The sequence below is a fragment of the Phyllostomus discolor genome, chromosome 6, assembly GCF_004126475.2.
Source record: "Phyllostomus discolor isolate MPI-MPIP mPhyDis1 chromosome 6, mPhyDis1.pri.v3, whole genome shotgun sequence".
Lineage (NCBI taxonomy): Eukaryota > Metazoa > Chordata > Mammalia > Chiroptera > Phyllostomidae > Phyllostomus > Phyllostomus discolor.
In genome coordinates, this window is record NC_040908.2 from 120,089,411 (window position 1) to 120,102,835 (window position 13,425).

Below are 13,425 nucleotides of genomic sequence, written 5' to 3' on the forward strand. Positions count from 1 at the left end.
TTGACTGTTACATGCTGCATGTAGGAAAAGATTTCTTTTCAGCCTTCAATTCATTGTATGGGTTTCACTCTCTGGGTATTGAAGTGGGAAAGGGTGAGAGGGGAGGAGACCAAAATCACAAAGAGCACCACACAGCACACCCGTGTCAGCCACACGACACACCTTCTAACACTGTCAGTACTGACTCTCCGTGATTTCTGGTGGAGCCGAACACACCCTTACACTTCTGTTTGTGCTCCGCCTGAGGTCTCCCAAACTGCTAACTGTGAGCTAGAGAGCTTTTGTGGAAGGGGCAGAACACAAGTAGGGAGCTGGCATGTGGCCAGGCGTCAGTGCACTTTATAATGGAGGAAAAGATGATTATAGGGAGATTTTTGTTTCAGCCTTTAGTTCACCCAAGATTTCAAAGTTACAGAAAACGGCTTCACAAAGAACTGTGTTAGAGGGGAAGGGATGATAAGGGAGTGGTAAACATATCCAATAAAATTCAGGGATAAAAGAATACCACACGAGTCCACAGAATACAAAGGAATGAGGAGGAATACTCCCAGAGCCATATGCAGATCAGGACACGGGGTAGGTAGGGCGAGGTGGGTTAGCCACTAAATGGCTGCAGTGGTAATTCTGAAACCTGTTCCAGTTTTTTTTGGAGTAAAGTCTTCTGCTGGACAGGTCAAAGACTGTGCTTTAAAAATGTCATTAGAAGGTAACATCTTTTTAAATATTCTTTTGCCTCTTGCTTCCAGGTGACTTCTTTTTGCCTAGAAACCGGTAGTATAAACCTTACAAGACGAAAGAACGGTCCTCTGACATAGGTGAGGCGAGGCGCTGGATGAACTTACACAGTAAGCGAGAGTCTGTACGTCTTGGTCTCCTCCCTGACCATTCCACACCTCTGACCCGACAGAGATGGCGGTCACTTCCTCGGGAAGAAGCCAGTGATGGACACTTGTCTGTTGGCTTTGCCCCCAGCAGCAGTCCCTTTCTTGGGGCCCTTTCGTTCCTCTTTGGGCTCTTTTTTGACAGTCACTGCTGGGGGTCTGTGTATGGATGATGTCTTCATCTTAGGTTCTTCTTCGCTGTCTGTGCAGGATTCGCTCTCGTAGACTTTTTCAGTCACTGGTAAAATAAGGAAAAAATGAAACGTGTGTGGGCTGAGTGATTTAGAAGACTACTCTTGTTCACCCAGGTCCCCTCAGGCCCTCTGTTCAGGGAAGGTGTGCTCATCTTCTACCAGAGCCTTTTCCCGCTGGGAGACCAGATCCAGCCTCAGGTGGGAAGTATGGGGTACCTTGAGCTCACACGGCCTCTAATTGGGGCTCGGAATCCACATTCATCCTTATTCCCTCACTGCTATGTCCTGTCCCTTTAAATGGGCCTCTATCATTTGACTGCCCGAATCCTGCATTTGGGTCCTGGTCTACAGTAGCTAATTCCTGCGCTCTAATCAGTGCCTGCCTATTTCCACTGCTCATTTTCCTAGTCTTAATCTCTGCTCTATTTGCCAGTTTCAACCCCATCTAGCCAGGCTCACCACCACAGACTCCCTGACTAGCTCTATCCTGACGTCACCCACTCTCTGCACATCCCAAGTGCACAGAATTGGAGGTTAGTTACTCAATTGTTTGGTTCTTAATTTTGAATGACTGCTAAATAACCCAAGCTTTACTAGTGATCTACATCGTGAAGATAACTGCCCCCAGCAAACTGCCAGATGACAAACCGGATGGTTTTAAGGATGGACAGTGATACAATGACACACATAGTTACTGATTCTCTCACTCCCTATCAGCCAAAGGCAAATTTTACTTTTTCCCCTGCCAATAAAACTCGTTGAAATCTGCCTAATGAAAACTTTGAAAAGCCTTATACTAGTGAGCAGTCAGCATAAGGAAGCTCCAAAGGGCACAGACATTGGCTCCCACGAGCTACGTCACAGAACTCATGAGGGTGTCTCTTCAATGTTCCTGCGATGCACACACCAAGCACGAGAAGCAGAACAGTGCTGCCTTCCTGCCCTTAGAGAGCTGAAGCAGTTTATAACCAGCGCCATCTAAATTCTTCCTCAGCCTTTCTGGTTGCAGGAACCATGGAGAAATAATAAAGAAAAACATCTTTTCTTAGCTCAATAGAGTAACCAAATATGCATAATAAATGCTCAGATGATTAAAGTGAAAGGTATTTTTTCCACTTAAAAACAATGATTGTTGTATGCTCTTAGTTATTATTTCTCTCTAATAAAATACATGTCAAATTGGCCCAGAGGCATTAGCATTGGAACCAAATGTCTCTATGTCCTTATACCCTGTCCGCCATTCAAACAATCTCAAACTTGAATGTGCATCGGAACCCCCTGGAGGGCTTGTTGAAACGCACTGCTGGGCTCTATCTCCAGAGTTTCAGGTTCCGTAGGTCTGGGGTGGACCTGCGTACTTGCTTTTCCAACACGTCTGGGGATCTCACCTTGAGAATCACTTTTCTTCCCCCCAGCTCTCCTAGCAGTTTTTGGAAAGCCCCTCCAATGCTGTCTTTTCCCTCACAATGGGCCACGCTGGAGGTCAACTGGCTACTGACATTGGAGCGTTCCTGCACCTCATGCCCTCCAATGCCATTAAGGTTGCATAATTAACAGCCCCTCCCTAAGAGTTCCCAGAATTTGCCATTACTTTCAAGAGCCTAGAATTTGCTGATTCCTGCCAACTTACAGGCTAAAGACACTGGTAAGTGTTAACTATACAGGGTCCAACAGACGTAAGGCCTGCTTGAGTGTGGTTGGCAGGGTAGTAATATGGGTGTAATAATTTATGGTTTTCATTTGAACATTTCATCTAAAATATCATACAGTGTACCTGGGTGTGATAGTTATGTTACAGAATTACAAGCTTATGATTTTGTAATAAGATTTCTGTAATACAATAGGGGTGCTATTTGTGCAGGATCCTGTATATTAAGCATTCTCAAAGGTTTTCCTACTCACCTTTGCTCCATAGGCCAGAGGCCATTACTCTCCCATGAGCTTATTAGAGATGCAGAATCTCAGGGCCTACCTAAGGCCTACTGAATCAGAATTTGAATTGTAGCAAGATCTTCAGGTAATGCATATATCCTCAGCTAAGTTTGAGAAATGCTGCTCTAAGATATTTAGGGAAGTTCCTTGAAATACCTATTAGTAGTTCAGCAACTGTGATCCATAACACCATCCCCACCATCTTGCCTGCAACTTCAAAAGCATAATGTAACTGGATGACCGGGACAAGCTTGTCAGCTGTTAGTTACTCAGCATCTCTGAGTGTGAGGGAGGTCTGAAGAGCCGTCTACAGCCACAGAAAAGAAACAACTCACTACTAATTGGTGGTAGAGACTTGCTCCTTCCTTCATGAGATATATTCTGTGTTCAAATGGCTGCATGACATCAATTAGCTCATTATTTCATTACTTATTAATAAAACCACTGGTTGTTTCATCACCAATTTTGTGCAATGCATTGGAGGAGGGGGAAGTTAAACCAGTCAGGGCAGCACCAACAAAATTTCTTTAGCAGCACACTTTGTATACCAGAAGGAGCATTTTCTACATGCAAAGCTGTGGCTACTTCAAACTACAGGACAAAGGACATTTCAGCATAAAAATATAGAATCATTACTTTAGCTGAACAACATACCCCTTTTCTGGGATGCCATTTAAAAAGGTTCAGTTTGCCTGGGTAACATCAGGATTCTTTTCCATCAATGGTTTTGCTTTAGGAATCCACCCTGTCTAGAAGTCAACCACCAGCTCAGGGCCCCAAATCCCAGTCTCTGTAGCAAACTCACAGAAAGGAAAAGATCAGCTTTTTAAACCCACAGACCAAGCCTGACCCGGCATAGGACAGGGCAAGACCGCTGTGCCGATGCATCTGGAACAGTGTGAGCAGACAGGAAAGCAGAACTCCTCTGTTGGTAACAGAAGCCAAGATTCATTAGGTTGAGCTTGGATTAAAAACCTTAAAAAAAAAAAACTGCTATGTGAGCACAGTTTTCATTGCTGCATCCAAGGCTCTTAATAGTCCTGTCTGGAGACAGGACTGCAAAAATGCCCCCACACCACACCTGGCCACAGCCTGAGGACTGGGTTTTGAACAAAACAATAGGTGACTAGCCACAAATTCCCAAAGAATTCTCACAAAGATATACTTGACAGTTTTCTTTTGGGGTAGAAGGGAAAAAACACACGTAGCACTGATGCTTCTGTCCTCTTATATTTAAAAGAAAAAAATAAGAATTTCAACAGAAATTACATATATTACTTACTACCAACTGTCAAACTAAGATGCTTGAAAATGCACTCCTAGAAGACTCAAACCAAAACAGACTACTCCTCAAAGTCCAGAATTCACAGGCTCACAATAAATTTGGCACCGAAAAGACAGAATTTCCACATGTAAGGGAGTTTATTCCCCAATCATATGCTACAAGTGTCACAGGCCTTTCCGGAGGAGTCGGAGGGGAAAAATGGGACAAGGCTCACAACTGATAAGACATCTTCACTAGTTTTAACAACCACATTGCTTATGAAAAACTGGTTCTTCAGTCAGTCAATATTTTTAAGACAAAAGTTTGAACAAGGAAAGGAAAGTCAAGAAAGGGAAAAAAATACTCCTCTAGGACAGCCGTGCTATGGCAGGTGTGGCAGGTGCGACAGGAAAGAAGTAATGACAGTGATGGGCCAATCCGACTAATGAGTGGACTGAGGGCCAAACCACAACTCTGTCGAATACAGAAACTCGGACCAGCATCAGAGCTGCCCACCAGGCCTCCAGCCCAACCCCCAAAGGCCCCACGCAATCTGCGTCCACAGTGGAAAAGGTAGAAGCTAAAACATGGCTGAAGAATCAGGCAATGACTCAAAGCCTGAATTCGTTTTTTAAAAATGCTAAGTATATTTTTCTGGTTTTACTGAAATATAATTGAAGTACACCACTGTAGAAGTTTCAGGTGTAGGGCATAATGGTTTGACTTCCGTATACAGTAAAATGATAACCGCTGTAGGTTTTATCAGTAGGTAGTGCCCATCATCTCATATAAACATGGGATTGGCCAGAACAGCTATATGGTTTTTTCCCATAAAATTAAAGATGCATTTTTCATTTTCACAATAACTTTACTGATTTGGATATTTTGAGCATGTCGGCTACCTCCCACTCTTGGCTTCTAGTGGGTAGAGGCCAGGGGTGCTGCTGAACATCTTCCAATGCATAAGACAGCCCCACAGCAAAGAATTATTTGGCCAAACTGTCAATAATACCAAGAAACTTCACAAACCACTTCTGACACATTCAGTCAGTCACAGCACCTTCACCAAACACTGCACAAATCTACTTTTGCGTTTCAGTTGTGTTTTTACCTTTTTGAAATAAAGCATAATATGCCAAAAGTGTTGCATATATTCTTCTATCTTCAATATTAAAATGACCGCTCAAAAATACACTAATTTGTAAAGTTTTTTTAATGCATGCTGATATGACAGGTGTCACAATACAACCTAACTTGTTTTGAATGAAGTTAAACACAACTAACCACTATTAGAGCCATCATATGGAAAAAAACTAAAACTTCTTTGCCAACCCAATAAAAAGAGAAAACAAAATTTTTTTCCTTGTGAAGAGAACTCTTCGGATACATGCTTTCCTTTCATGTATATCATACATCAGTGTTAACCAAGCCACCACACTGTACATACATCCCGAGCACTTACGTGTCTTATGACTGGAAGTCTGCGCCTTTGGACCACCGTTCTCCCATCCCCCGCCTCTGGTAACCACAGATCTCATCCCTTTGTGCCTGAGTTGTTTTTTTTTAAGGTTCTACAGGTGTAAATTAGATCATGTAGGACTTGTCACTTTCTCGGACTTAATTTCATTTAGAACAATTCCCTCAAGGTCCATCCTCGTCACATGCAGCAGAATTTCTTCGTTTTGTTTTGTTTTGTTTTTAATGGCTAAATAATATTCCATTTTACACACACACACAACTTCTTAATTCATTCACTCATCTGTCAAAAGACACTTTGGTTGTTTCAAAGCCTAAATTCTGCTCCCCTCAAGGCCTCCACTAAAAGCACGTGCTTGTACCCAACTCAGCCTACCCACAGGGAACCCTGAGGAAGCAATGTGGAAGAGTCAGACTCCATGAGAGACAAATGGGACGAATACCAAAGACTCACGACACTCTCTTCCGTCTAATCATCAGTAGGGGCTTCTTTTCCACTGTTCCTATGTGTAAAGTGGCCATTCTAAAAAAGACAAATGTTTCTCAACATCTACAATAACATTTTAAGTTGGTATTATGATTTCCATCTTGAAAGTGTTTTTAGATGTATCGCCTCATCTGAATCTTCACCATAACCCCACAAAATGGAAATGCTACCTCCATTCCACAGATCAAGAAACTCCCCACATGAGATGACATAACTTTTATCCAAGATCTCAAAGCTTATTTTTATAGTGTGCGGTCCAAATAAGAACCAGGTGTTCTAACTTTAGCTGTAGTGGTCTCTACGCTGTGCTACTCAAGCGTGGGCCACAGAAGCAGCAAGGCATCAGCCGGGGGTGAGTCCAAGCACACAGAAGTGGGAGGCACGTCGCTCTATAAAGGTGCCTCTCTACGGGAATAACTCTCTCTGGACTGGGAGCCCCCAGTTTTTCTTACCCATGCAGCCATCCTCATCCAGAAACATTCTAGATTTCAGCACACGCTTTCGTTTTCTTTTGTTTTCTCCGCCTATGATCTAAAAGATCAGAGGTTACAACATTAAGGCGACCCATAAAACCAGAGAAAAATAAACTTTTAATTTATAACAATCAACCTCCAGTACCCTGTGATGATAAAAACAGCTGAGTGAGGAACTTACACGCCTCCTTTAGGAGGACCAGCCTACCACACAGGTGAGGTGTGCTCAGCGTCTGTGCAGGCTTGCATGTCATGTCAGTGAGAAAGGTAACATGTTGAGCAAAAACCTGTGTTCACTCAGCAACATACTTTGGTTGGGTGGTGCAGGCACCATGGGTTAAAAAGACCAACAGGACAAGAACCTCAGTAGAGAAGAGAGGTGAGGGAAGCAGACCACTGCAACGGGGCTGCCCTGCAGGGTGGAGACAGGGAGGATGGGAGCACACAGGGCGGGGCCCTGGGCCAGACCAGAGATTTCCAGGGCATCTGCCCTTGCTGTAGGTATTTCTTTCAGCCTTGACACTGCAACATCACGTCCATCTAATCTAATCTAGTCTCAGACTGACATTGCTTTCCTTTTATTGCCACTGGTCTTTAATCCCATCTGCTCTTTGGCTAATGAAGAAATCAACACAAAATTTAAATGACAGTCTTAATACAATGAATTCAGGAAAAATGATACTTATAAAGGAAAAAGAAATTTGTCAGCACCCATCTTCTCAACTATTTCCTGCCCTAACAGATGCAGGCAAGATGCAGCTAAAGATCACTCAAAACTGGGTTCTCAATTTGTTGCCAGCTTTTCTCCTCCAGCTCTTTTCTGGGAGAGTAACTAACATGCGTAAATTGTTTGTTTTATATCTTTCACACACTGCTCTGACGCAGGCAAGATGTCATTTTGCACAATTCCAAGGGGAACTGGGTAGCAGAACCGGCACCCAGTACCCACCCCGGCCACCTTCCTGAAACTGACCTACAGCTGAAATCTCACATCAGGAGAGAAGATAGCGAGTGTCCATTCTTATGACCTATAGGAGAGCAGAATGAGACAAGAGCCATCTACTGGCATTTGGGAAGCACACAGCAGAGAACAGATTTAATGGTCGTTTTAGGTCCTTGGGTGAAGAGGAACACACAGAAAGGCAACCATCCCAGTAAAGCTGTACCTTGACAGAAGGAGGCTCTGGTTCAGTCTTCGGTGCTGGGTCAGGAGGGGGAGACGCAGGAGGAGGTGGGGATGGTGACACAGCTTCATAAGCCCCAGGAGAATCTGGTATGACTGAAATTATGAAACAGGCTTAGAAAAGAGAGCTACAACAGCATCATCTGGTACATCACCTTCTCCACTGGCTCTCTAAGTTTCCACATCCAGCAAAGGACATTACTGCTGTTGGCAGTAATTCATGACAACTAAGGACCCTACAGTTATATATATATCTACACATATATAAAATATACAGCTTATTAACTTTATATAGAGAAAATTAGAGAATTAAGAATTATTAGAGCTAGAATGTGCTATAGAGATGATCTTAACTAAACCCTGTATTTTACAGAGAAGTTAGGACATGAAATTGTTTTATCGGTACCCACAGATCACCCACCATGGGTCATATTCATCACTTACACTGTTTCTCTTTATTCTCAGACAACCCTAAGAGACACATATTGTTCACAGATTAGAACTGAGTAGCCAGAGGTCCAGAGAGGATAACCTGACAAGGTCAGAGCATGCAGCTGAGGCAGAAGGGTTTACACCCCGGTCGGTCTGCTTCCTCAGTCTCACTACTCCAGCTGTCCCATGCTCCCTCACCATTCGGGACCACACATTTTTTCTGAAGATCAAGTAAGTGGAGATAGTCTAAGACTACACCAAATGTTTTACGGCAGAGTCTTTGTGACTGTGGTCTGAGGATTATGTGCAATCACCCGAGATGCTTGTCAGACTGAAACTTTCCAGCTGATGTTAAGAGCATAAACTCTGGGGAGTGGGGAAATCATCTTCGAAATGATCATAATTACAGCTCCAACAACTAAGACCTGCTTAATATGTTGCATGGGAACTATTACTAGCGACAGCCCCACTGCTGAGGCTTGTTTTGCTACACTGAGGACACTTTTAGGAAAAAAACATCGCTGTGGGCCTGGTGTCACCGAGAAGAGAACATCACCAGAGTGATCCCGTCGTTTCCGCCTAGTTCCATTAACAGTGGTCTTCAGGCCCATGAGAGGGAGTGAAAATCCTCAGCTGCCCTATTGCTTAATTACCACAGAGAAACTGCTGGTCAAGGGACTGGGTGGCTGCTTAGCCACACCTGCTCCCTGAATCTCCTGGCTGTATTCAAATTCTTAGCACAAGTCTTGGATCTGAAACCCTCCCAATTGATTAGGTCAGTGTTAAAAATTATGACAGTGGAGGGTTCAAGGCCAAATGACCTAAAGAGGTGAAGCAGAACAAGAGCCAGGACAAAACAATAAATTATACATTCCAAGTATGAAATGGGCCCCAAACCTTGTGAGCCCTGGGCCACAAGAGACAGACACGTGACGAGAGAGTGGTCTATCCATTAACCCAGCTCTGGGAGGCCAGACCCTGACGGGCGCTCGAGCAAGCAAAAGTTAAACCACAGAACCAAGCACCCAATTTTCTCCTGAGAGTATAGCTATTAAAAAAGCTGTGTCATAATCGTGTTACAGTGGAAGGAGGAAAGTTTATGCAGTGAGGAAGCCAAAGAAAAGGAATTCTGAGTGCTCACAGTAATAAACTTAGGAGTACTTCCTCTACTTCCAGTTCTGTAACCACTCACGCAAGGAAAACACCATCTCAGCGGTGCCCTCTGAGACCCTTCTCCCTGCCCGTATGGAACTGTTTCTCCTCCAGACCCCCCTCCGGACCCAGAGGCAGAGGTGCCATGGTTTCCTTGGTATTGAGCACACAGTAATAATTTTTTTTAAATAAAGGGAAAAATCATTTTCTGAACTAAATTTGGGATGAGGGGTTCTTGGTCAAGAAAGATTTAGCATATACCTTCCTGTCTACCCTCCCCCTGCCCAGAGAGAAACATTATAATGATAAAATAATGAAATGTCCTGGCTGGTGTAGCTCAGTGGATTGAGCTCAGGCTGCGAACCAAAGTGTTGCAGGTTCGATTCCCAGTCAGGGTACATGCCTGGGTTGCAGGCCACGACCCCCAGCAACCGCACATTGATGTTTCTCTCTCTCTCTCTCTCTCTCTATCTCCCTCCCTTCCCTCTCTAAAAATAAATAAATAAAATCTTTAAAAAAAATAATGAAATGTTGTAAATCCCTTCCCCCCATACCAAGGAAGAAAGCAGAAGAGGAGCAAAGGGCTCTTAATGACTAAGAAATTTCAACCAATCCCTAGATGACGGAAGGTAAATGGAGAAAGTTGACAAGAAGCATCAGTCAGAAAAGTGAGATAGGAGAGGTTACTATCTATTATAAAACTCGTTTTATCTGATTTTGAAATTGTACATAAGTACTACTTTGCTTAAAATGTTTTAAAAAATGAAATGTCTTAAGAAAGAATAGGGAAAACAACTAGTTTTCTGGGCTTTACAAACATTAATCATTCATGCTCATAACAATCCCACAAACTCATTATTACTGTCACTATTACTGCTGTTTTAAAGAACTGAGGTTCATTCAGAGAGATTAAAAAAAAAAAACAAACTTGCCCCCATTCACATGCTAGAATCCACGTCTGTCTGACTGAGTCTTTCTCATCGAGCTACGCATCGCCCCTCAGCACACTCTCAGTGACGTGAACGCGTGGAGCGCCAGGTGCACTGGTGTCAGTGAAATACAGGGCAGGGTAAAAGCAGTTTTTCAGTTGTTTGTATGGGAAATAATACAATAATAAATAAGTAATACAAGAATAAGCTTTGTGTTTTCTGTACTCACAACTGTAAACCTACTTTTGCCCCACCTGTATATCTGTAACAAATTTGCAGTTCTACAGATGTCAATCACTCAGGTAGTGAAACATCACTTAGCCCAGGAAGCAGAATAACACCACTGTGGTAAAACTAACTTCAGGGATCCAGCAAGGTAACTACTGTTTATCAGAACTTTCTGGCAGAGATTGGTAAATAGAATTCCTGGAAATCATTCCTAGCATCCCAGGAAACTTTTTTGCTACCTATCCTAACCTTCGTAAGGAGTCATTTGCTTAAATTCTGCATAAGCAGTCTGCAAGGACTGAAAATGTTAACAAAGACTTAAATATATTGGTTAAACTATTTCTTCCTAGCAATGTAGACAGTTCTTAATGTTACTTCTTTTGGGGTCCAGTCCTGTCTTGCTTTACAAAGAGAGTATATAGAATTGCTAAAGGCGCTTATGACTCTCAGGGAGGGGAGAAAGGAACAGTGTCCTCAGCACAGAGTTAAGGATACGAAGGTGACGGGGATTTCCTGAGAGAAGGTACTGCGAATGCACTTACTACTGTTACTGACCGAACAACTCAACGGGAAGAGTGGGGGGACAGTAATAAAAGCCAGTCTCTGTCCAGTGCTGTCCTGGCACTTGGGATACATCATCTTATTCAATGTTCATAAAAAGCCTACACAGTTTCTAGTGACACCCCCATTTTAGGCATGAGAAATAGAGGAACTGAAGAAGTTAAGTAATCTGTCTAACGGGTCACACAGTAAGTGCTGGAGGTAAGATTTAAACTCACTCTGTCTGACCCCAAAGTCCCCGCCATTTCCTCCACTCCTGATGCTCATCTGCTAACTGTAAGCTTACGACGACATACAAAACTAATAGCACCTATTCAGCATAACAGAAATAAAACAATATGTTAGAGACTGTAGAAAGGTTTAAAATAAAATCCCACTGGCTTCGAGACAAAGAAATTTAGGAGTAAAATGGCCAAGGTTTATAAATTTAGTCATATGCCAAAAGTTATCTTTGCCAGAGAAAAAATCTGAGAGCCTCTGCTCTATATCATCTGGTGCTATAAGCTGTCCGTCTCTTGTCACATTTCTGCTCGCTCCTTTCCAAACTAAATAAGCCCACTCACATTTCCAATCACCCATGGGTATGACTTTTGTGGGCTAAGGGTCAGAATTTCAGAGAGTATTTCAAAAGTATGTAATGAGCATTCGGTCAACCACAGTAACTCCCTGGAGCAGAGCTGCCTCCTTCACTGACAACAGCAGGGCCGCTGGTCTCCCCTTCTAATGCACATCAGGTTCACGGCTTCAAAGACTTTTCCAGAACCTTCCCCAAGTTCTTTTCCTGGTTGGATATAGGTGGGACTGTTCCAATTAACACATTCCTAAGTTATTTTCCCATGAGTCTGCATAGAGTTGCTTCCATTTCTCAACTCTTAACTGGTCAGAATGTTCCTTGATGGTTGTTTCATCAACACACTTGGGAATTTTCTTTTGAAAAATAGGTAGAGGACTTGAACAGACACTTCTCCAAGAAGGACACACAGATGGCCAACATAGGAAAAGATGCTCAACATCATTAATCATCTGAGAAATGCAAATTAAAACCACAACGACACAGCACCTCGACACATGTCAGAATGGCCATCATTGATCAACAAACTTGCCCTGCTGGTGGGAATGCAGACTGGTGCAGCCACTGGGGAAAACAGTAGGGAGGTTCTTCAAAAAATAAAAAATGGGCCTGCCTTATGACCCAGCGATTCCACTCTGGGTATATATTCAGAGAAACCCAAAATATTACTAATTTGAAAGAATATGTGCACCCCTATAAGCAACGCAAGTGCTCATCAATAGATGAGTGGATAAAAAAGGTTGTCATACATCTATACGGTGGAATATTACTTGGCCATAAAAAAGAAATCTTAATATTTGCAACAGCATGGATGGACCTGGAGGGCATTATGCTAAGTGAAATAAGTCAGACAAAGAATGACAAATGCCATATGACTTCACTTATATGTGGAATCTAAAGAGCAAAATAAATGAACAAACAAAACTGAAACAGCTGGGAGGGCAGGTGGGGTGGGGCTGGGTGAAAAAGGTGAAGGGATTGGTAACTACAAATCGGCAGTCACAAAACAGCCCTGGGGATGTGCAGTACAGTCCAGGGAATAGAGGCAATAGCGTAGGAACTGTGCATGGCGCCGGGTGGGGACTTGAAACATCAGGGGAACACACTGTGAAGTGTGGTGCTATCTGACCACTACGCTGTACATCTGAAACTAATACTAACTGATACTGAATGTAAACTAATTGAAAAACAAAATTAAAAAAAATAAAAGGCCTTTGACGATATGTTAATAATCCTTATCTTCTTTCTCTTTGTGTGTTATTTTGGCAAATTACAAGAAAATTACAGTTCTGGTCAAAAGGCTAAAGCAGGTTTTAAACAGAAACAGGTGCTGTATGTGTCTCAATGCTAGGACTACTAGTGTTGTGACCCATAATAAATCACTAATTAGCTCTTTGAGCATCATAGTAAGAAATGACCCCTGCGGTAGACTAAATGTTTATGTTTCCCCCAAATTCATATGTTGAAGCCCCAGTCCCTAATGTGATGGTACTCTGAAGAGAGGGTTTGGGGAAGTAATTGAGTTATAAGAGTAGAGCCCTCGTGGATGAGATTAGTGCCTTTATTAATGAGACATGAGAAAGGAGATTTCTCTTCCTGCCACATGAGGACAGAGCAAAACCAGGTGTCCTTCTGCAAACCAGAAAGGGAGCTCTGCCCGAG

The 13,425-nt window shown here is 42.9% G+C and overlaps 1 protein-coding gene across 3 annotated transcripts in view; it reads right to left on the reverse strand.

Annotated features, from left to right (window-relative positions):
- Nucleotides 1-370: 370 nt before the first annotated feature.
- The window catches only part of POLD3 (DNA polymerase delta 3, accessory subunit), a 47,361-nt gene continuing 34,306 nt past the window's right edge, over nt 371-13,425 (reverse strand). For all 3 annotated transcript variants that reach the window (XM_036028815.1, XM_028515600.2, XM_036028816.1), the window contains exons 10-12: nt 7,874-7,986; nt 6,687-6,765; nt 371-1,119 (exon numbers count right to left, since the gene is read on the reverse strand). In XM_036028815.1, coding sequence (XP_035884708.1) covers nt 917-1,119; nt 6,687-6,765; nt 7,874-7,986 — 395 coding nt within the window. In that variant the 3' untranslated portion in view covers nt 371-916. The remainder of the gene's footprint in view (nt 1,120-6,686; nt 6,766-7,873; nt 7,987-13,425) is intronic.